We start from the raw sequence: 23,199 nt of genomic DNA, 5'->3' as shown, positions 1-23,199 counted from the left end.
GCCTCCTGATAACTTGCAGTATTTATTTCCTAGGCTTTCCAGAAGTGCTCTTTTGTGGATGTAAACTCAAACAGTCATGCTGAACAGTCCAGAAACGATACACAGGTTAAAGACATAAGGCCTGGGACTTTAATGCACCACAAGGAAAAGAAGGTAACAAGTGGCGCTTGCAAACGTGCCACCCGATCTGGCATAACCTTCTTTCCTTGCTTCAAAACTAATCTAATATCTCCTATCCTGTTTTCTCTATCCCCTCCCCTCCACTGCTGCTCAGTGGTTTTCTTTCTTTTCTCCCAGTATAGGTCAGAAATGCTCAGATGGAGCATTATATCAGTGTACAGGATATGTCTAATAATCCGTAATGCTTATACAAGGATTGTACAAAGTTTTAAGATTACATGAAATCAAAGTTAGAGAAGGATCCATCCGTTTCCTTCTCAGAGAGGCTCTCACCTCTCAAACAATCCTTTCATTGCTATCATGGCAATGGACCGGGAAGCATCCTTCCTAAGCCTTGTCCTTTCCATGAGGCAAATTAGTAGTTCCTCTCAGTCTGAAGTGCCACTGTGGAGAATTTTTGTTTCATTTGTTTGTTCCAGAAATAGTTATTAGATAGATATTCAGAAATCACCTTCAGTTTACGGGAAGATAAAGTCAAGGTGGAGGGTCCAAAGTGGCCCTCTTCCTGAAAGCTGGGTCCAAGATTCACATTTCGGTCATGGGATTTACGTGGAGCGTTTCATGTCTGGGACCATAGCCAGCTCAGGGCAGAATTTCACAACTGTATCTAAACTGGAGTTGCCATTTGAGTTAATTTGTCTTAGTGGCAGTGAATGTGCAGGATGAACAATAGGGCAAATATTTCTGCCTTTGCCGGCCTCTTTTTTATGTCAGAGTCTAAAAATAATGAATGGAACCGTTGCTGGTTTTAGGGGGTGGTCATGCAGGCATGACAGCTTGTCTGTCAGCCAAATGCCAATTTGCAATGAAGTGGGGATATGGTGGGAGAGAAAACAGCTCTTTGGCACAGCATTTCAACTTTGTGGGCCATTTTTTTCTTTTCATGTTTGCAAACTGGAAATACAGCATAGGTACCTTATAGGAGAAGTTGCATGTTAGCCTCATTTAACAGAAACTAAGGCAGAGGGAGAGGAAAAATGACCTTCCCTAGGTACCCAGGGCAGAGGAGAACCCAGCTACCATAACCATGATGAGCTATATCTGCATAGGGCAATACCATTGTAAAACACACTGTGACACCTAAGTGGAGATGCCTGATATGTTATCAGAGTCCTTCCACAAATTCTTCTACAAAGCTGTTTCAGTCAGGACAGCGCATTGTATGCAAGGGCTTGGAGCTGCCCAGATGGCAGGTCTGGTCCAAAGCTGAGAACACCTGACTGGGTGAGGATGCAAGTTCATGTGGATTATTAAAGGGGGGGAAAAAAAGAAAAAAAGAGAAAGAAAGAAATGGCATTGTTGTGCAGTGGGTGACAGTGTTTTGAAGCAAAAAAAAAAAAAAAAAAAGTGACCAGATCTGTATTAATCCTGGCTGCTACTGGCATCAGATTTCAAAAATAGTGCTGTCACACCAAAACCTGGGTCACCCCTGAAGATACTACATATGCCATAGCATAAATGTTTCTTTGAGAAGTGCTGCCTATTAATTGTTACAAACTGCTATTTATCGGAGTAACACAGACTCCAGGAAATTGAGTTGATGAGCTCTGTTTTGTCATCTGACATGACAGTGTGGGTTATTGGCTTTAGATAATAAGGAGCCTTAAGGTGATGAAAAACTCATAGAGGAAATGAATATTACTTTTTTTTTTTTAATAGAAAGGCAGCATTCATAAAATGAGGCATATTGTACAAAGATACCTTAAGATGTTGCACTGATGCTTGGAGCAGGACGTATTACTTGCTTAAAAAAAAAAAAAGATAGCGACATGGGGAGTGAGTCACTGAGTCAGGGTATGTAGGGCAACAAGTGCCATTAAATGGACTGGCTAAATTGTGGGAGTGCTAGCATGGAGTGGGAAGGGAAGGCACTTATTTAAGCAATCTGGGCCTGATGTGAGCAGGAGCCCCGGTGTTTTGTTCTGCTACCAGCTATCAGTATGAAGTGCAGCTCATGTTGGCCTGAGCACTGATGCCACTCTGACTGTGCTTGGTTTGCGTGATAGCTCCTAGATATTTGGAAATACGAGGCCTTATCCTTGGAGCAGCTGCCTAGCCTTGTTACTGCTAATAAGGCTCATCTTCAGTAGAGATGATCTGTAGACCTTTTCTACTGTGTGTAGACTGTTCTACGCTACTTTTCATAGTGTGTGAAAATTTTCTGGATAAAGTACTCACATAGTACATAAGAGAATATCACAAGAGTTGTAGAAACTGCACCTAAGGAACCCCTGTGGGCACTGGGAGTACATGAGTTACTAAGCTCTGGATTACTGTGCTGTCACTTGTCCATCTCAGCAGTGAGAGACTGACTCTCCTGCCTGACACTTGGCACGTGTTGTTGCTAGTGTAAATATAATTTGTCCTGCCGATATGTTCGCAGTCAGGCTCTGTTCTCAAGCAATGGGCGCAGGAGTGCCTTCGGCTCACTCCTGTCCGCCAGCCACGCGCCAGGCTCGTTTCCTTCCTGGCAAACCACCCATTGACAGTAGAGCTTTCCCTTGCTCTGGTCATAGGCACTGTGTCTCTTTAGGCCATACCATCACCCTGATGATTGGCAAGAGCAGTAGGTGTTTATCCCAACCAGTTACTAGCACTTGCCAGAACAAATACAACAAACAAACAAAAAGAAGCACTTCCTTCTCAGCCTGCTGTTATGAAATAGCATCTGCAGGAGTCCTTATTTAAAAATATGGAAAAAAAGTTCCCTTAAATTTATATTTCTGGGATTATGCTACTTTTGAGCTAGGGGATGAACTCTCTGCAGGCTAATCAGAGTTGCTTCTACAAATGAATGTATCTATCTCGTTTCATTCTGCACTTTCAAAAGTGCTGGGTGGCTCTGTTTTGGAGGTAGGAGTACTTTTAAGTTGCAGTAAGGATTTAGAAATGCTCAGACTGTATTAACTGTGATAAATCACCACTGCTTGGGCGTAAGGAACATTAGAAATGGCAAAATGTTTTAAGCTGAAAAGCAGCTTTTTCAAGTACAGAACTTATTTTAAGACTAGCCAGAGTCTATCATTTGGTGCCCCAGTGAACTAGGAAGCTGTAGTGACCTTCTGTCAGCCCTTACAAATGAGACTCCCTTTGATGTGTCCCAGCAGAATTTAATCCAATACTCCGATTCTTTTCAACTCCAGTCATACGTATCTGGTCAAGATAGCATTGTGTTGGAAATAAGGTGACTAGTGTGCTTTTGCAAATTCTGGAGGCCTTATTAAAACAGGAGTCCTAGGTTACAACCCATGCTGGCAACTTGCATAGCACAGAGCAGTAACGTCATACGCTGTTCTGCCAGAATCTGGAATTTTGCCCCGAAGAAACACAGGAATCAGATGACAACTTCAGACATGCCTCTGCAGCTGTAAACAGAGTGGTGAGTTCACGAGGTCTGCGCTTCCCCTGAGAATATGCTGATTAATTTTGGGAAAAAAAGTCCTGTAAAAGTAACAGCCCTGAATAACTAAGTAATCCGACTTTCCCCCTTAGGTGTATGGGGCTACAACAGGATCTCCCACAGATAGTGACCATCCTAAAGAGAAGAGGGAAGGGAAAACTGAAGAAGAATTGGGTTCTGATTCATCCAGCACAGCTGAGAGTAAAATTGGCTTTTCAATGAATGACAGTCCTACATTTAGCAAGGGTTTGTTTGTAGACGGTAGAGACTATGTTAACAAAAACCTCCAGAATGTCAGCACAAACCTGTCTGGTGTCAGTTTGCCAGAGGAAGACAGAAGAAGAGGGGCTCAAGATATTTTAGGATCCCATTTTCCAGCTGCTGAAACTGGAAAACAAAAACCAAACTATGGACTCCCACAAGATGCTCTCCAGGGCCTGCCTCTGGGCGAGCCCTCACCGAGCACGGGAAAGCGTGTCCCCATCAGCAGCATTACCCCTCCCATGAGGCAAACGCAGGAGGCCTCGGCACCTCCTGGTTCCTCAAAGGAGCTGGAGTCATCTGCGGTCAACTACAACCAGGTCATGTTAAGACCTAAAGCGTCTAGAAGTAGTAGCATGACCTACACGGACGAGACAGACTCTCCAGCCAGCTCTCCAGGTGAAGACAACCAACCCACAGAAAATATTGCCTTCATGATTACCAAAACAGCTGTCCAGGTCCTCTCCAGTGGGGAAGTTCGTGATATAGTCAGCCGGAAAGGAGGAGATGTGCAAACAGTGAACATTGATGCAAGAAAGGACACGGCCTTGGAAAAGGGTCTCCCAGAAAACACAGATAGCGAAGAACCAGTAGTCTGTCTGGACAAAAAACCAGTCATCATCATTTTTGATGAACCAATGGATATTAGGTCAGCATATAAGCGGCTTTCTACTATATTTGAGGAATGTGATGAGGAGTTAGAGAAAATGATGACTGAGGAAAAGATAGAAGAGGAAGAGGAAGAGGAGGAAGAAAATGAAGCACGTGGAATTCCTGGGATCCAGAAGGAAGAGCTACCAGTAGTTAATGACAGAGGAGCAATTACAGCTTATTCAGCAACTCATGGGCTCAATCAACAGTGTATATTTAACCTTCAGTCATCTTCTGACTGTGCAGAAACCAGAACTCCTGAGGAGCAGGAGAACACAAAGACCAATTTTAACAAATATAGTCAAATGTATGGGCTAAACACAGAAGCAAACTTGGACTCTGCTGATCAGTTTGGAAGCAGGCAGGATTCCAAGAAAAAATTTAAGTTTAAGTTCCCTAAAAAGCAGCTGGCTGCTCTGACTCAGGCAATTCGTACAGGCACCAAGACTGGGAAGAAGACCTTGCAGGTCGTGGTTTATGAAGAGGAAGAGGAAGATGGAACCCTTAAGCAGCACAAGGAAGCAAAAAGATTTGAAATCACAAGGTCCCAGCCCGAGGACACTGACAAAAATCCTCCCAGCAAGCAAGAGTCCCCTCCCAGACCTGCAGTGTCTCTTTCTAGGACTGATGAAATTCGACAGAATACGTACCGGACGCTAGACAGCCTTGAGCAGACTATAAAGCAGCTGGAGAACACCATCAGTGAAATGAGCCCAAAATCTATTCCCGAAAGCCCACAGAGCCCTGAGGGAAGCACTGTCCCGTTCTCTGCCCAGATAGGCCCAGAGACCCCAGCTCGAGAGCTTGTAGTGCTGGATGAGAGCCATGCTGGCGTAGAGCCCCCTCCGCCAATCCCAGCCACTTCACGTAAGGTACTTTAGTCTGAGAAATCAGAACTCCAGCTGCTTTCTAAAAATCTGCAATAATCACCATAAACAAGAGGGTCTTGTGATTTGTTTGCTTCCTTTCAGGTGGCTTGTCTGGTCTCCCCACGAGGTGTCTAACAGCTAATAGAGCGTTGTTTTTACCTTTGCTGCTGATTGGTGACGGGCAAACGCAGGGGAGCTGGGTCAAATAATCTGCTGTGTGAAATGACGAGCGTCACTGACATGAAATCCAGTTTGATCAGTAGTTGAGCAGTTTTCTCCATTTGATTCTTGACATTAACACCTGTGGCGTGAACCTCCTGAACTTTTCCCTGCATGTAGTACTGTGGCTTTTTTTTTTTTTCTTTTTTCTTTTTTTTTTTTTTTTGGCGCATGGTGTGCAGTCTCCTCTTCGAAAACACTGGTATTGATCAGGCGTTTTCCTTGTCTCCCCTCCCTGCCTCTCCGACCCTTTCCACAGGGCTCAAGCGCTGCCTCACAGACAAGCAGGATGCCAGTGCCCATGGCTTCGAAAAGTAGACAAGGAAGCATGGACAAAGCAGGCAAGCAGCACAAGCTACAGGATCCACGCCAGTACAGACAGGTAGTTTTACCCTAAACCCACTGTTTGGATGGACAGTTAGTGTTGTTTGTTATTTTAAAACGCCAATAACTGACTGAGATTATACCAAATCATGGATGCGTATCTTTTGAGTGAGGCCTAACTGGATATCCTGGATCCTGGGGGGCATGAAAAATATCTAATGGTCTTTTCACCATGCTTGTGCATGCACGTCTGCAATAAAACACCTCCTTTTTATCCCCTCCCCCCTTCACCTCTGCATTCAGCAAGTACTTTTAAGATGTCAACTACCTGTTTACTTTCCCTTTGGTAAATGTGGCGTTACTTAAGGACAGCGGGGAATGCTTCTGTTTGGATGGCCTTTAATAGAAGCCGTGGATACTAACCGCTCGGTGTAATAGATGGCATTAAGTGCACATTAACTCTCCAGCTGGACATGTCTGTTCACACGTTAATAACCCAGAAGCATGTAGTAGCCAGGCCAATGTAGTAACTGGTCTATAAACTAGCGATTGTGAGCTCTCACAAAAGCTTTGTCGCGCGTGCTCGCTCTCTCTCTCTCTCTCTCTGTGCATTCTTTGTTGTGCACTTTGGGTTTTCTACCAGGTCCAGTCCGCAGCTGCAAGACTTAGCTCAGGCCTTGAACTGTTAATTCTTATTCTTGGTAGGGCTATTTTCCCAGGTCCTGTTGATTTATCATGTTACTGGCTTTCTGACAAACTGTCTCCTGCCATCTTTATTTGCAGGCTAATGGAAGTGCTAAGAAAGCTGGTGGGGACTATAAGGCTACTTCCCCTACCCTACCTGCTTCTAAGATCCCAGCCTTTTCTCCCACTTCTGGGAAAAGCAGCTCTGCACCTGCTTCTAGCGGTGACAGCTCTAACCCTCTTACTCCACCTGCTAAAACCTCCGTTCCTTCCTCTAACCTTCTCGGTCCTCAAACAGGTCGCATAACTTACTCCACCTCCCTGATCCCCTCTGTGGCTAACGGCTCCTCCAAGTTTCAGAGCCCCGCTTTCACAGGGAAAGGTCACCATCTCTCATTCTCACTACAGACTCAAAACGGCCGGCCACCCCCCTCTTCCTCTTCTACCTCCCCCCCTTCCTCTACCTCTCCCACTGCACTGAGCCAAGGTATGAAGAGCATCAGGACAATCCATACACCTAGCTTCACCAGCTACAAGGCACACAACGGAAATGCCAGCAAGTCCACACCATCCACGGCCAAGGAGCCATCCTAAAGGCTAAGCACAGCACGTGCCCAGGTTCACTAAGGCTTTTTTTTTGTTTGTTTGTTTCCAAAAAATCTGCAGCCAATATCTTAACCAGGGAATGTAACTGTTTTGCTGTATTGCTGGAGGCTTAATACTAATCATGTGCTAAATACTGGATTAATACAATAGATTAGAGTGAAGCTTTTTTGTAAAACTTTGTTGCTGTGTAATGATAAAAGAGCATTTTCTTCCTATAGGCAGCACCTCTTACTAAAAAGTGTGAAGGTGTGTGAGTGAACTTGAGTGCGTGTGCACAGAGGTGTACTGAGCATGGGAAAAAGTATGGTTAAAAATTTAGTAAGTAAGTTGTTTTGTATAAAGCTATTTTTCATTATGGGGACTAGAAGTGAACAGAGATATACTAAAGTGTGATTATACACAACTGTAAAACTGAAACTAAAGTATTTTTCTTTTATTTTGGTGTTATTTAGCTTTGTTACAGATTTCTATTTTTATCAACAAATGTCATGGTTCCTTTCGAGATCTTTTTGCCAAAACATTTTGATACTATTATAATGTACATTTGAAAGTAGTACGCTGGACAGTATACCTCTACACAAGAAACAGAACAAGACTGGTATTAGTGTGTATGAGGCAACTCAACCTATTGCACTGCCATTCAGATTATATTTAAGAATTTGCCAAGCCAAGAAAAAAATAAATTGTTTTACACATGTAGGTAGTCGCTGATTACTTTTTTTCTTAGCTAAATCCACCCTTTTCCTTCAATTTTATTTTACTGAGACCTGGTAACCCATTAATGTATTGCATTGTGGATTTTAAAATGTACACTTCTGTACTGTTCTGTATACTGGCAAACTTTTGTACATATCTATAAATATATATAAATAAATAAATACTGTATGTGGCTGGGCACATAGAGTAGTTTTACCACACCAAAGTTAATTTTTATGCATGCTTTCAAAATATATATGGGGAAGGGTTGAAAAAGACTGATATCAAATAGGAAAAAAAGCACCAAGCTTGCATAGAGCTCATGGTTTTGTAAATAAATTTATTTGTATAACACCATACTGTAATATACAGAACTATGATAAGCAAAGATCTTTACAAAAATAAACAGGCTGCATGCTTATATTTTTGTATTTTGTCACTAATAACTTTTAGAATGGGCTCAAGTAGCCTTTAAGTGGTTTTCCTTGAAGATTTACAACATCAGGAGCAAAAAACATTTTCCCCAGATTAAAGTTAAACATGAGTAGTAGTTTCAAAATTGTGTCCTACAAATTTTCTCAGAGTAAAGCTAATTGGTGAAACTCCAGGCTAGACAGCTAGCAAGGAGGGAGGAGAAAGAAAAGAAAGAAAGAAAGGAAAAAAAAAGAAAAAACCCCACCCAATCTTTGAATTGATTGAATGAGGCATCGCCTCTTCCTCCTTTAAATATGTTGTCTGTTTTATTCCACGCTGGAAAACTGAGTTTCTCAAAGATGTAATTTCAAGGCTGACCCCTCAGACACCGCCTCCTTTTCCATGGGTATAATTAAAGAATATAAAAATTAACTGAAACCACATGAACACAACAGAAAGAAAAAAAAAAAATCTCATTCCAGCAGTGGTTATCCTGAAGGTCATAACACCCATTGGTGCAGAAGGGGCACGTGGGTACAGGGTACACAAGCCTCAACACCGTAGCGCAAGGGGCAGCACCAAGCTGGGGACAAGCCGGGGGCTCCGGCGCCAAGGCGAAGTGGAGGTGCCGTTCAGGGCGCTCGTGCTGAGCGGCCGAGCTGGAGCCCGCCCAGCCCTGCACTGCCGAGAAGCAGGGGCTCTGCAGCCCATTTTGTGAGCACCTCGTTTTGGTGGGATGCAGCGCACTCCAACTCCTGTCACACTGCACCCACGGGACCGAGTGCTTTTTCTGAGGCAGGCTCTCAAGTTTAAGAGGAGGGGTTTCCTATCTTGTCAAGGGTTGAAAAAGTTCCTCCCTTGCCCTGAAGGGAGCAAGCCTGATTGATTAACTCAGTTATCGCCTTACTAAGTAGGGCTACTCCATGTTCACATACATCAGATGGGAACACGAGGAGGCTGGGTACTACCAGGGTTTTCCTTTATGGTACATAATCAAATTTACGTTCAAGTGAAATGGTAAGAGTACTAACCTGTGTTCTCGGACTGTCAGTCTGATGTCCCCGAGGCATCCAATACTCACGTAAAAACAACCTGCTAATCTCTGCTCCTCAGTACCTCCACAAGCGCAGCCCGCCATGAGCCACGTACAGCTAAGGCGGGTCGCCGGGTGTGCGGCATTGCGCCGTGGGGCCTGCTGTGGGGCTTGCCAGCCGCCCACGCACCCTCCTCCGCTCACCAAGTCTCGTCCTGCTCCAGCTGCTGCTTCTCAGCTCCTCTTTGGGCTGGGGGCTCTAGCAGCACCTTTGCCCTACCTGTTTGAATTTAGGCACTGACAAGAGGTGTATGAATAACCAAGGGCCCCTACGCAATCCCTGGAGCGTGCAGTGGACAGTAAGGCTGACCCCCTCCCTGTCCTGGCTGTATAACAGTGAACGTGTCAGGCTTTCACTACGGGCTTTTGCAAACAGCAACTCAGCAGCAGGGATGCTTTTGAAAGTTGGGCAGATTATTCAGAAAAATCAATAGGCCTCTGAAAAAAACACTTCAGTAGAGAAGGGAACAGCACAGGCTAGTGATTAAATAGCCAAGTTTCACGCCGCAAACAACAGTCACACAGGCATACGCCGGAGGCAGCTGCAGTCTGATCTAGGGACAAGAGCGGCTGGGCAGCTGCTGCAATGAGGCTCAGTGCTAAGGAAGCTGCTGTCAGCGTAAGGAGGCGGCATCTCTGTCCCTGAACAAGCAGCGGGCCTCCATGTTTGAAACAACACTGTGCAGAAACCAGCCCATCCTCCTTGCTGGCACCAGGGCGCTCTGGCGCACACAGTGCCAGATATAACTCGCACCAACTTCTGGGCAGTGCAAAGACAACAGGGGCTCTTCAGAAAAAGATATCCCAGCAGGGTACCATGTCTCCAGGGTACCAAACCTGCTAGCAGGTGCGTTTCCAACACAAGTCCTTGACTGACTATTGAGTTTCTTTGCTTTACACGGATCCTGGGAATTCAGATGTGACAGGACCTCACCGCTCGGGGCAGGGGGGGAGGGAGAAACAAACGAAAAACAGTCAAGAAGCTACTCACCATCTCCTTTAGCTGCGGGAGACAGGACAAGAGCAAGGAGGCGGAAAGGCACATGGGACATGGCTGCTGTCTGCTGCAGGCGCGCCAGTCCAGAGCTTTGCAGGAGAGCTGCCGCTGTCCCTGCCCGCTGGCTGGCTGCACCAGCAGGGCTGAAGTGGTAACGCAGACATGCAGCACCAAGCCCTGTGTCGGACAGGCCAAGCTAAAGGGCAGGCAGAGCCAAAGCGGGTGTGCCTGGCAGGAGAGAAAAATAAGAGGGACGTGCAGGACATTTCTGTCTGGAATTGTTCAGGGTCAAAATCCATCTGACAGGCATCCCTGCTGAGAGGCAGCTCTTCCTGCAAGCTTGGAGACATGTAGGGATGATAACAGATGATTAAGGCAGCAGATTTTAAAAATGTCATGCCTGAGAGCCACAGTTAGATGCAGCACTTCAGTGATGGCAGTTCTGTTTTAATTCATTCCCCCTCCCAGCCATGTATAAAATTGCACACTTATTTCCACATACTGGCACAATTAATTGCTTGATTCATATTTAAAGTGGGTCTCTGCATAAAGGCCTGGGTTTAAAAACAAGCACACAGCTTTTTATAGCAGATGAGGCCACATTTCAAACTCTTTCTTCCCAAATGGATGAAGTGGTGAGAAGTTTTACTCAAGTTAATACAGACAGGAAGAGATCCGTGTGCAGGTGAGCAAAGGGTTTTCCTTCTGCTCTGCAGCAATGCAAAAAGAAGTTGAGAAGCTGTCTGGACTGTGGCCATGTCTTAATTCCTCATTATCAGTGTTGTGAGTGATACTAACGAAGACCGCAAGCCCTTCAGAAAGGCTTAAAAAGCTGGAATGTGCTGCATGTCTGCTACTAGATCCCTGAAAAGGAATTTCAAACTAAACCACTGACACCCACTGAAACAGAAACTGCTGCTTGGAATTGTTATAAAAATCCAAATGCTATCACTACCAAGACAGTTCATTCTTTAATTATTTAATTAATTATTGCCCCATCAGATTTAAGCTTGGACCTTTTTCTAATGAAATGCAACTACAGAGCTCCAAGCAGTCTTCAGCCCAAAAGTACTTTCCTGCCAATCTGAATCCTGATGACAACGAGTAAAGACAACAAGCACAAATAGAAAGAGAGGAAATTCCATTCAAACATAAGAAAAAAAAATCCTTTTTACTGTGAGGATGGCGGAAAAATGGAACTGGTTACCCAGAGAGGTTGTGTCATCCTTGGAGATATTAAAACCTTGATTGCACATGGCCTTGGGAATCCTAGTCTAGCTGATCCTGCTTGAGCAGGAGTTTGGACCAGACAACCTCCAGAGGTGCCCTCCAACCCCAACTATGCTCTGGTTCTGTGCAACTGTTTACACCACTTCTAAATACTGGCACCCATATACCTCCCCATAGGGCAGGTTACTACATTCATTTTCCTTCTTTTGTAAAAAAAAGAAAACAAAACCAACCCAACCCCCACACCTCAGGCATGTTGCCAGAGCCCAGCATAACACTGTGTCCTACTTTCTTCAGGTCAATCTCTCTAATCACCTCACCCTGATACACCCTAGAGATGACTCCCTTCAATCCTAAGCGTAGCTCCACCTCCCCTCCAACTTGAGGGCTGCCTTATAGCTTCCCTCCCTCCTAATTCTGCTGACCAGGTTAGCTCCTCCAAGATCTGATTTACCTGCAAAGGGCAAGGCAGCGGTGGTGAGAACAGCTGCCACCCCTGCCTGGCACCACCATTAATGTTCCTGGCTTCATCCAGGCTCCTCCTGCAACTGCTCAGGAGTTCCTGCACTGAATGCAACCACTCTGCAATTCTTGCAGTGCAGCTAGCACAGCTCTCAGCAGCACTGAGGCTGCCACAGCCTTGCACTTGTACCTGGAGCATAGTCTGCCTTTTTAAAAAATACAAAAATTTCCCCCCAAAAATCTTGTGTTACGTTCCTGTCAATACAATACATCTTCTACGTTCTCAAGCATAACAGCTAGCAAGTTACACATCTAGGCTTAGCAGCACCAATTATTAGTTATCTTTAACCGCTACGAAGTGAAAGTTAACTTGATCTACCAAATCGGAAGATGACTGTTCAGGCTCCTAGAACCCATATGTACTTCTGTACATCTACTGCTTCATCTAGAAGATCCCTACAGCTTACCCTATATGCTCAACAAATGCTTTAATATTCTTCTGAGATCAGTGATGGGACAAAACACACCTCCAATAAAAGAAAAAGGATACTGGTGAAGAATAGCATTATAGAGCATCGCAATACCGTATGTTGAAATACCTAATTCATACACCATTAGGACTGAAGCAAAAATAAGCAAGTACTGATTTTGTGTGCTTCACAAAACATATGACAACATTTTTACTTCCATTTCACCTTTCAAGTTTGCAAGGAGACCACAACAACATAATTCATTTTTATGTGAATTGGTATTGGGTGCAGAGACCTTACAGAATTATGTAGTGAGAGCTTCACACCTGATGCTTTTCTTCACAGACAATTCTTATAATGGCTTCTCACAAGGAACAGTTAATATAATGGATTACAGTATGAGACTGTTACAGTAACTTTGGAAAGAAGTCTGCTTGAAATCACATCTGTCTTCATATCCTAGTTTCAATTATTCCTTCTCCTCCCAGTACTGGGAACTCATGCATAAAAGTAGTATTCTTTGTGCTCATGATGTTCATTGCCTATTTATCACCAATATAAGTTTAATCTTCTACCAAGCAAGTGACAGTAGTAATATCAGGAGGTGACATTTGAGAGAGATAGGGGAATACCCAGCTGTGGATAAAGTGAGGAACAATTTTGTTTTTAAGATGTGCAAGGAAATAGAAGAAATAAAATATATTACACAGTATATGGACACAGTTCATACACAGAAGGGTTTTTAGGGTATGAACTAGTCTTCATAGTTAAAACAGTAAAACAAACCAAGACCCTTAGGTACACCTAATGTATTGTTTTGAATAGCAGAAGTGAAAGGGCAGATACTGGTACTCACACATTATGACTTGGAGAGAATTATAGATACTCTTTTCAGTGCTACAGACCCAACATATTAAACATAAAACAACTTGCTACATACTTTAGAATCAGCCTACATGACAAAATGAAAATACCTAACCAACTGAACCTATCACATACTACCCTTCACAGCGTCATCCCACAAAATAGACTTGTAAGCAAAGCATTGCTTATTACATGGGGGGACACTGGTAATAGCAGCATCTTCACATTCAACCACTCAGAACCTTTGAGCGGCCTCTTTCCATGCAAAATGCCATTCATTTTGGGCAATAACTATAGGTTTTTTCTGATGCTGAGTGCAGTTGCTGGCTGCAACTTGTAAACATGACATTTTACAACCATTCATTAGAATGAAAGTCACATCACACAAGAGTCACCAAAACAATTTTATTTCCAGTGTTTAAGTGGGTATGCACACAGGCATGATACAGGTTTGGATTCATTAGGTCTTCATGCAGAATTATATTCTCAATAAAAGAAACCAGTTCCATCCAGTATCCACTATCTACACGCCTATGTTACAACATTTATATCAAATCTGGTATCTGAAGAAAAGATACACATGTAATATGTACATTTAAGTTACTTATTTTACAGAAAGATTAAAAATTCAAGTCACGTAAAACTCAAAATCTGTATTAAAATTGGAAATATAAAACTCCGAGATTTACTGGAATGCCTAAGGAATGGAAGCTCTGTAGCCACCTGTGTTAACATTTGTAAAATGTAATGAAATTCGTTAACAGTAAAATGCATTCATTTGTTTGTAGTAAGTTTTTCTAATTTAACAATATGGCACCCTAACAAACCAAATGAATTTATGATGAGGCACTTGTTAGTGACTAAACCAAAAGAACAATTTTTCTGCATATTAATGCCAGGCCAACTCTCAATCGTAAAACCATGTATACACTACACAGCATGTTGCATCAGATGCTTTGTTCAACATTTGTATGCAGCCATCAAATATACTTTTCCTTAAAATATATATATATATACTTTTAACTTTAGTGTTCTTCTGGCTGTGGTAATGCACTGTGAAGACGTTCCACAGTGCACATTGATGAAACCAGCCCTAATGAAGGCTGCAAAACAACAACAGTACAGGAAAATATATATATATATATTTATATATATATATATATATATATGTACACACACATACACACACACAGTTACTGGGAAGTGTAACAGTAAGTTAATGAATTGCTGTAGTGGACATATCTCCCCCTTTCAAAGATACTGGTAGAATCGAGATCTAACCACTTGGGTCCCAGACAGTTTATGAGGATGGGCATCAACTGCTGGGCTAAAGTTGTTTTTGTTCATGTTCTGATAACTTTCGCCATTTACCTGGTCTGGTGGCTGAAATGGTCCCGACGGTGGTGTTCTGTTAATCAAAGTCAAGCTGCTGGAAGAACTGCCTTCATCTGCCTGCATCTCTGCAGATGAAGGCAGATCTGCCTTTGAAACATCTGCTAAGCTAGTGTTCTCAAGTCTGGGCTTTCCAGTTTCACCCGTATTAAGGTCAGTTGTGCTAGTGCGTAAACGTTCTCGTGCAAGCCAGTCTGAGATTGAGAGGTCCTGGGCTGGACATTTTGGCTTCAACCGATTCACAGCCGAAAGCTCAGATTCTCTCTCTCTACTTTGACTTGGCTCTTGAGCTTTCCAAGCATTCAGGACACTTATTTCAGCGAAATCCCTCTGTCCTCCAAGCGTATGCCTTCGCCTGATATTTTTTCTCTTTGCAGTCTCTGCTGAGTTAGATTTTTGATTCCCAACTCCAAACATATCATCCGCAGATGATTTGAGTCGCAGCTTTAACCTATCTGTAATTTTAAGTCTCCAGGTAGGTTCTTGTTTATCAGTCTCACTTCTGGCTGATGTAGCTAAACTGCCTGTTGATCTTCCTTTTTTCATTATGTCAAACATTTTGGTCACAGTAGGCAAGTCCTTCTCACTCTTCGCATCCCCTGAACCCTCACTGTCCGTTTTGTGCCGTGCAGACTTTCTCCTAGACAGTGTATCACATTCAATAAGTTTGTGTGAGCTAAAAAGTCTGCGGCTCTCTAACTTTGGTGTTGAACTTCCCTCAGTACAACTTACTTCACTTTCTTCAGAGTTCCTCCGACTTGTCTTTACAACTTCTGAAACTTTCACCTTAGACAGCCTTTCAGCAGCAGAACTTGTGGCAAAGACAGGGAAATCATTTTCACTGTCTGTCTCCACAGGACGCCCTTCGCTGATCAATTCACTTCTTTCATCATCAGCATCTTCTCCCTTGCTTTCTGTCACTGACTGCACCTCAGGGCTCAGCATACTGGCATCTAAGCCAGTTATATATATAGTAGATGAAGTAGTTGAATAATCTGAGGTGATGGAACTGACATCAGCTGCTAAAAACTCATTGTGTTTAATTTCAGGGCTGGCTACTTTTTTGCATGAATATCTGTGCTGGGATGCCTGGGAGGAAGTGCTAAGCATAGTGCCAGAGTCGGACACTGTCTCCTCAACCTGGGAAGAAGATTGTGAAATGGGCATTTTACAGTTATTCTTCTGCATGGTTGGCCGACAGCTGAGATTAGGCGATTTTGTATTTTTTTCATGGTAAGGCAGTGAAGGTTCCTCTGATAGGATATTTTCCTTCTTTAACAGCTTCTTTTCATCCTTTACAACATTCACATCTTTTTTACTGCTGTTCTCTTTTTCCTTCAGGACAAACATCCTCTGTTTTCTCCCTGTGTCTCTCTCTTTTTCATACTCCCCTTTAGTTGTGTCCTCTTTTGCTGTATCACCACGAGATTGTTCTGCAAGCTCCTTCTTGAAAAACACATTATCCAACTCATCTTCTGAGCTGCTAGGTTGAGGTTTCTCTTTTGTTTTTTTCCGCTTGCGACTAGCTGCTGCAAAAAGGGAGGACACAAGCAGTTCCTTGCTATACTGATCCTTTCCAGAACCCCAAGAACCCTGTTTAAAAAAAAAGAGAGGGGGGGAGGGGACAGGATTAGAAATTGCAAAGAAACACTCCTTAGTCTGAGACTTTTTAAATACATCTCCAGAGGAGAATGATACCTTTATTAAGGAAATATTTCCATATTCTTTCCATAGTCTACATTACATTGCCTTACTAGTCAATCTGCATCCTGAGACTTCCACTTCTCATTCAAGTCCCTCCAACCTGACAAAGACTACTTTTTTTGTATGCAGAAATTTAGTTTTTGACTGATTAATAAAGCAGACTGCTTTAAAGCAAGAAGACGTTTGCAAGATTGGTTTGTAATGGAAACTGCTTGACAGATGAGGTCCTGCTCCCTCCTCTTATTTGTGTGAAAGGCTAACTTCTCCAGTAATTTTTCTGCTCTTTTTTTTTCATCTTTCAAGTTGTCCGAGTTTGAAAACCATACCCATTCAATACTATCAATATAATCAAAGCTATACAAAATCCTAATTTAGCCATACATACAGAAAGTATACAGAAATAGATTCCTTCTAAAGCAGAAAGAAGTCTGCCCTTAGAATAACACGGAAGCAAAAAACCAAAAAGTACAATTATTCCATTTTATAAATGTCACTAAAAACTATTCTCACTACACTGACAGCACTATCACCTGTCCACCTCGAAGCTTTGTGCCTTCCTGCGTTCCACCCTTTTGCTATTTTCCAAAAATAGGAGGATTGGGGCAGGGACCACCCTGTCTTTGACCACTGACCGAGAATGCACGTTGCACACTACAGACATTCAAGAAAAGAAAACAGCAACACTATGAACAGAAAAGGACGGTTGCTTACAGAAGGGGATCTTTACTATAGCAGGACTGAAATCTGATGTTTGCTTCTAAGGCTTAACAAGAAGCAGCCTTCGGCTACCTGAATCCAAGTCAGCCTTCAGATGTCTAGCCTCTCTCTCTGACCGGAGGAAACAAGACCCGGACCAGCAGCGAAGGGGCTATGCTCAAAAAGTCTTCGAAATTCATATCATTTGTTACTATGCAGCACTTCAGAGAGGGAGAGGAAAAGTCAGGAAGGATTGCCCTCGTAACAGCTTTAACAAAAAAACTGGGACGTGATTACTAAAAGGACCATTTACTGATTAGATACTCCATCAGAGAATAAGCTTAAAGACAAAGGGATAGTTATTTCACCCTAATAATCATCTAACTATTTGGTTCTTGTCCAACAAGGTGGGTCCATGCTCCATAAATACAGAATCGCAGCCCCCCATGTGACAGCGAACTCTTGTTGTAGGATGCCTACTACTGCAGCATAAATACACTGGCCATACAAAGTAAAGCACTGAACAAAAAGAGCAAACAGTAGGTTTTTTTTTTTTTGAACAACTTTTTCTTAGTGAGGAGGTGCATATTTCCTTCTGATTCAATAGTGCATATTTCCTTCTGATTCAATAGCTCCTCAGAAATTAATTACAGAGGTCCTGGAAATGGTCAAAATTGCCAGTGTATGACTTCACGAGCCAGGGTTAAATAGCAAGAAAATAATACAATGGCTATATTGAGCATGACAGGCTCAGCAGCAAAGCTGTTCTAATTTGTTTACATAAATATGGACAGGGAAGGGTTTGGGAGGATTTCTACCAAACTAACAGTAGGAAGAGCGTTCATGGATATCTAGAACATCCTGCTACATGACAGACAAATACTCCATGCTCTTGAAGCAGAGCTGGTAGAGACCAGGAGAAAGCGGAGAGAAGAAACACGTAAGTCTTGTTGAGAGCTCTGACGCCATTACAGAAACAAGCATCTGCAAAGTCTGGTATGATCTCCTGCACAATGACTGCCTATGGGCAGCGTGCAAAAAGAACCTTCTGAGTGGTAGATGACACCTCCTGAATTCTTCTGCTAGCTGGCAAATGCCAGTCCTAAACTGATGAAAAACAAACCACTTGTGGTCAAGGACTACCAGTCTCCAAGTCACCACTTAAATGGCACTCTTGAGTTAGTTACCATTCCCATAAAGCATGGGCAAACTCAGGATATTTTTTCATGGGAATGGGAACAGGTACAATCATATCCTTCTCACCGGAAAGGATATCCAGCAACGCAGCCAGCTGGCGTTTTTTCATGGGAATGGGAACAGATGCGATCATATCCTTCTCCCCAGAAAGGATATCCAGCAACGCAGCCAGCTGGAACTCCACGTGGAGCCTATCTTGCTGCAAGCGATCCAGGCTGAGCAGGAACGAAGGCTGCTGGCACAGGAAACCTGAATGTATCTGCACTGCCACTTGCAGGCCTGTGACCACAGTCTGACTGATGCTGTTGCTCTACGCTGCTTGCAACAAGTGCTTAGTGAGGGGAAGCCGCAAATAATGCAGCATCCTGACAGATGCAATGTGATATTGTGTCCCAGCAGGGCTTTTTCGAGGCAGTGGTCAAGCCACCAACAAGTATCCTCAACAAAGCCACTGGGCCAGCATCTCACAATGAACCAGGAGGATGAGCTGAGGATAGGACTTCACACAGACTGGGATACAGCATAAAGCTGTATCATGCGCTCACAGCTGACAAAATCAACTGCGTGCTGCGACGCTACCCAGCACTGCAGACATCCATCCAGCATTAGTGACTACTGAACGCAGTCAAAGAGACTGAAAGATTTGTCCGTGGGTCAGATGAGAAATCTGTTGTTAAATCAAGGATTAAACTATTGCCCAAGTTCCAGTCTTATTCCCTGCCTAGTAGACTATCCTCTCAACCACAGCAATACTTCCTAATGAGATTTAGCATGGCAGTCTTTGATCACATTCTTTGGTTTCCTGTAAGAGGAAGAGCTACTACCTTCTACAGAAGAAAAGGCTGAATTCTACATATACTTTATCCAATGAAATAAGATGATAAAAAACATTGTCTAGGAGTATGCCAACAATAGTATGCCAACATCTAGTATGCCAACAATAAAGAGGAACATACCATACATGTTTACCTCTGCTACATGAGATTCAAAAATGAGATCAAGGTTCACAATTACAAGAGTTTGGAACATAGCTGTTTCTATGTCTGCTGCTGACTGTCCTGGAAGATGCAACAACCTGCAAACTAGTGATACTTTTTCATTGTAGCACTTCAAAATTAATTGGTAAGAACACAGTTATTTCCTCTTATTTAAAAAATTCTGTGTAGCTCTATAGTACACCCACATGTAAGCAATCAGTTTAATAAAGCAAGTAAATATCTAACAGATTTCAAAACTTTATTACTATATAATTTCACAAAATGATTTTACCTTAGATTTTGCTGAGTCACTAGTAGCTGAATCTGTGGAAAAAAATTAAAAAAAAATTCTGCTCAGTTCTGTGCAAATTTTTTTTTGTTGCTACAGACAATGCTGGACTTATGGAAAAAGACAAGCACAGAACAAAATGTGAAGCAAATAAAAACCAGAACAGAGTGGATAGTCAGAGCTCACAAAGATGCAAGCTGCACCACAGAAAGCCACCGCCATGAAAGGATGCTGTGAATTGTAGGCAGAACCAGCTCAATGATAGGAATGGCAAAGGAGCCCTGTTCTTCTAAATAAAAAAACAGAAATACTAATGTTTATTCAATGTTTTAAGAATACAGCCCCTGCAAAACCGCAGCTGAGAGACCTTTTCAGGATTGTACTGCGTACTCTCCTGAGATTCAGGATACACAAAGCAAAATCGAATGTCTTAGTCCTGTTGGCTGCCCTAAGTACAAATCACGGTTCTTGCAGTTAATATTCTTTTTGTGAAACTTGAGTCATTTGAAGGAAATGAATTACATTTGGTGTGTTAAACCCCAATTTTACATCCCTCTTCACTTCTGACTATGGATAGGTAAAATTTTATTTTTAAAATAGCTAGATTTCAGCAGCTATCAGTTTTGTACTTTTCCATAGCAAGCGCTATTATGAAATGAAAAATGGACACCATAGTTTTACTGTCTCGCAAAACCCAAGATTATACAGTTATAAAGGGGGTAGAAAGGGGCTAGCTTAGTGACTAGAAAATATGAACTTGTACGTTTTCCAACTTTAGGGACTTTCTCCCTAGAAAGAGTGAGCTGAGCCCCCTGCCACACCCCTTTTTGACACATGGCTAATGCTTTATGACTAGAAAGACTGGTAGACCATACCATGCTATTTCTCCTCAGGGTCTGCTTCAGAGATAACAAGAAACAGCAGAAAAACTTTTAAAAAGTAGCATTGATCTGTTTAAAATACTCTTAAAAGAAAATTTACAGCACAGATCAACTTTTTTTTTCCATTTACAAGAAACGGGGGTTTCTGCAGACAAGGCAGCTACAATGTGGGCAACAGTCCTCCTTCTTCCTACAGTTCCAGCTGTCCATCAGTGACATCACAGAATCCACTAGTGACATCACCGTGTGATAGACTCCTCCCACTTCGCCTGTTACAACATCAGTATAAAGTGATTGTTTCAGTAAGTGCTGAATAACCCTTTGAAAACTGAAACAAAAGCTAGAGACGAAGGGATAACATTTGTGGGATATAACATGCTGGGTTAAGTGCAACAGCATAGTGAAGGGAAGGGGGGAAAAAGTCACCAAAAAAGAGCCTGCAGCGCTTGTCCTTAGCCACAAAAGAGGATGGCATTCATAAACAGAAGGAAATCAGCTTTAGTATAGACATACTGCAAAATATTTATTAAAGTGTCTGCCACTTGACAAGAAAACATAACTTTTTTGCATTCCTAACACTGGGAAGGAGCAATATTAGAACACCGTAGAAGATCAATCTTTCTGCCATCACAACAAACCACTTTACAGCAGCATATCTGCTTCACCTCACGATGATGATTGGATGGGTTACTGTAAATAAATAAAATAGTATGTGCAAGCCTCATCTTTCAATGATTATATTCCTGTTAGACAACAAAGTTTTCCAATTTATATCATGCATGATCATCAACAATTCAAGTTTTTAAAAGACTATTAATGGTCTTTTAGAAAAGAGAAAAGCAATTTATTAGTAAAAGAAAACAGAAATTAGAAAGTTACAGTGAGTTAACAGAGTAGGTTATTCTAGCCTACGGACTAACACTGTCCGGGCAAGAGTTACCTGATACGTCTCCAGGAGATACTCCCGTCCTTCCAATGTTGGTGAGTAAATGATCTATGTTTGGCACTGGCTGAGATTCTACAGTGTTTTCCTCCTGAACTGTTGTCTATAGTTAATAAACAAAGATCTCTTCATCATCGTTTCATAAATAGCTCATTATGATTCAACAGCATTTAGAAAATTGCATTATTCACCTGAGGACACACTTTCCTCGTGAGTTCTAATTTTCCCACATTGCTTTATGTTTTTAAAACAAATGCATGGCCTTTTAAAAAATTCATTACTGCAAGGACTGGAGAGCTAAAAAGGTGCTTCTGAAGAGCAAACCATACAGTGACGTAATAAGAAATATTAAGACATTCTAGAAACAGCAGAAGCAGATTCTAAACTAAGATCATTAGAACATAAATATTTATGCCACAATACTTACAAGGGGTTCTTCAGCATCATCTTCTGTGAAAAACCAGTCATGCTACAATTTAAAATAAAAAAGGTGAAAACCCCACAGGAAACGCAAAATCCAAATGTGGAACAATCAAACATGGACATCAGTAAAAATGATATCCCTGAATTTGAAGGACAAATACCAGAGCCAAACTGGCTCAGTAACAGAAAGCTGGTCTGTCTGTGCATGATCTTTTTTAAATAATGAAATGCATCCACTTACTTTTTGAATGAGTGTTTCTACAATTTTGTATTGATCTGGCATGTGTGTAACCATGTGTGTCATGTTATCATCAGATGTCCTCACGAGTGTTGGACCAAATACTATTGCCAGGTTTCTCGGTTCCATCTAAGAAATGAAAGTTTTCCATATCACACATTTACAATAAGAAAGTACAATACGCTAACATAATACCTCTAACATTTGGGAATCATTTTAAATAAGGACAAAGAAAAAAGTTTTTGAAAACACATTGCCAATTAGATAGAATGCTACACTACTTTACAACTCTTCTATATACAACTGAAATAAATGCATGCAACTCTTCTGCAGTTCAAAGTTAACTGTTCATTAATCTATTGTACGAAAATAGCTTGGCAAGCACAGAAAAGTCTAGACTAAAGAACTCACACATATTCTGCATGCTTTTGAGCGGGGTTGGGGGGGGTTCTTTGATGGAGACAGACTATTTTGGTTTTATTTAGAAATGCTGATGTTTTAAGACACTTCAAAAAAAGGCATTGGAAGTTTCCTGGGTTTTAATCTGAAAAATGTTTACATGACACATGAAAAAATTGAGCTACTAATCAAACACTATTTTGTCTACTGACAAAGAGCTCTTTCAGTTCATATTTACTTTGGAGAAGGTGGCAGCAACCAACATCGTAGATGCTACAAATCTATTCACAGGATAGATTCAGAGTTATCCAGTCATGTCAGCCACATTAATCATCCACTTTATTTACTTTTTAAACTACATCTCTGACAAAATTTCAAGAAAGAAGCAGCAAAACACTTTTATCTTCTATTTCTGCTTACTTATTTGACTTACAGTTTACTCCTCCTGTTGTGACATGGAACAAACCAGTAACAAACAGGAGATAAGGGCCTCTTTTTTATGAGAACAAAATTGCAAGCAGAATGCACCAAGTCCTAACCCTTGCTTTGACTTGGACTGCGGTTCTGGGCAAGTCATACAATTAAAATACAACTTCACTTATCTATCCCTTATATATTCTATACTATTAATGCTATTTAA

At 42.1% G+C, this 23,199-nt stretch overlaps 2 protein-coding genes across 20 annotated transcripts in view; one reads left to right on the top strand and one right to left on the bottom strand.

Annotated features, from left to right (window-relative positions):
- KIAA1217 (KIAA1217 ortholog) overlaps nt 1-8,311 on the top strand; it is a 248,783-nt gene extending 240,472 nt beyond the window's left edge. For 13 of the 14 annotated variants that reach the window (XM_068934551.1, XM_009673633.2, XM_009673631.2 and 10 more), the window contains 5 exons: nt 34-153; nt 3,482-3,559; nt 3,673-5,364; nt 5,840-5,962; nt 6,688-8,311. In XM_068934551.1, coding sequence (XP_068790652.1) covers nt 34-153; nt 3,482-3,559; nt 3,673-5,364; nt 5,840-5,962; nt 6,688-7,182 — 2,508 coding nt within the window. In that variant the 3' untranslated portion in view covers nt 7,183-8,311. The remainder of the gene's footprint in view (nt 1-33; nt 154-3,481; nt 3,560-3,672; nt 5,365-5,839; nt 5,963-6,687) is intronic. The other variant, XM_068934556.1, reaches the window with a different exon arrangement.
- Nucleotides 8,312-13,811: 5,500 nt separating this feature from the next.
- ARHGAP21 (Rho GTPase activating protein 21) overlaps nt 13,812-23,199 on the bottom strand; it is a 125,372-nt gene continuing 115,984 nt past the window's right edge. For all 6 annotated transcript variants that reach the window (XM_068934559.1, XM_068934564.1, XM_068934563.1 and 3 more), the window contains 5 exons: nt 22,164-22,289; nt 21,927-21,968; nt 21,497-21,602; nt 19,679-19,710; nt 13,812-16,405 (listed from right to left, as the gene is read on the bottom strand). In XM_068934559.1, coding sequence (XP_068790660.1) covers nt 14,672-16,405; nt 19,679-19,710; nt 21,497-21,602; nt 21,927-21,968; nt 22,164-22,289 — 2,040 coding nt within the window. In that variant the 3' untranslated portion in view covers nt 13,812-14,671. The remainder of the gene's footprint in view (nt 16,406-19,678; nt 19,711-21,496; nt 21,603-21,926; nt 21,969-22,163; nt 22,290-23,199) is intronic.

Source organism: Struthio camelus, chromosome 2 (genome assembly GCF_040807025.1).
Source record: "Struthio camelus isolate bStrCam1 chromosome 2, bStrCam1.hap1, whole genome shotgun sequence".
Taxonomy (NCBI): Eukaryota; Metazoa; Chordata; class Aves; order Struthioniformes; family Struthionidae; genus Struthio; species Struthio camelus.
Note: the sequence above shows the minus strand (reverse complement) of the source record. Positions and strands in the feature narration are given on the sequence as shown.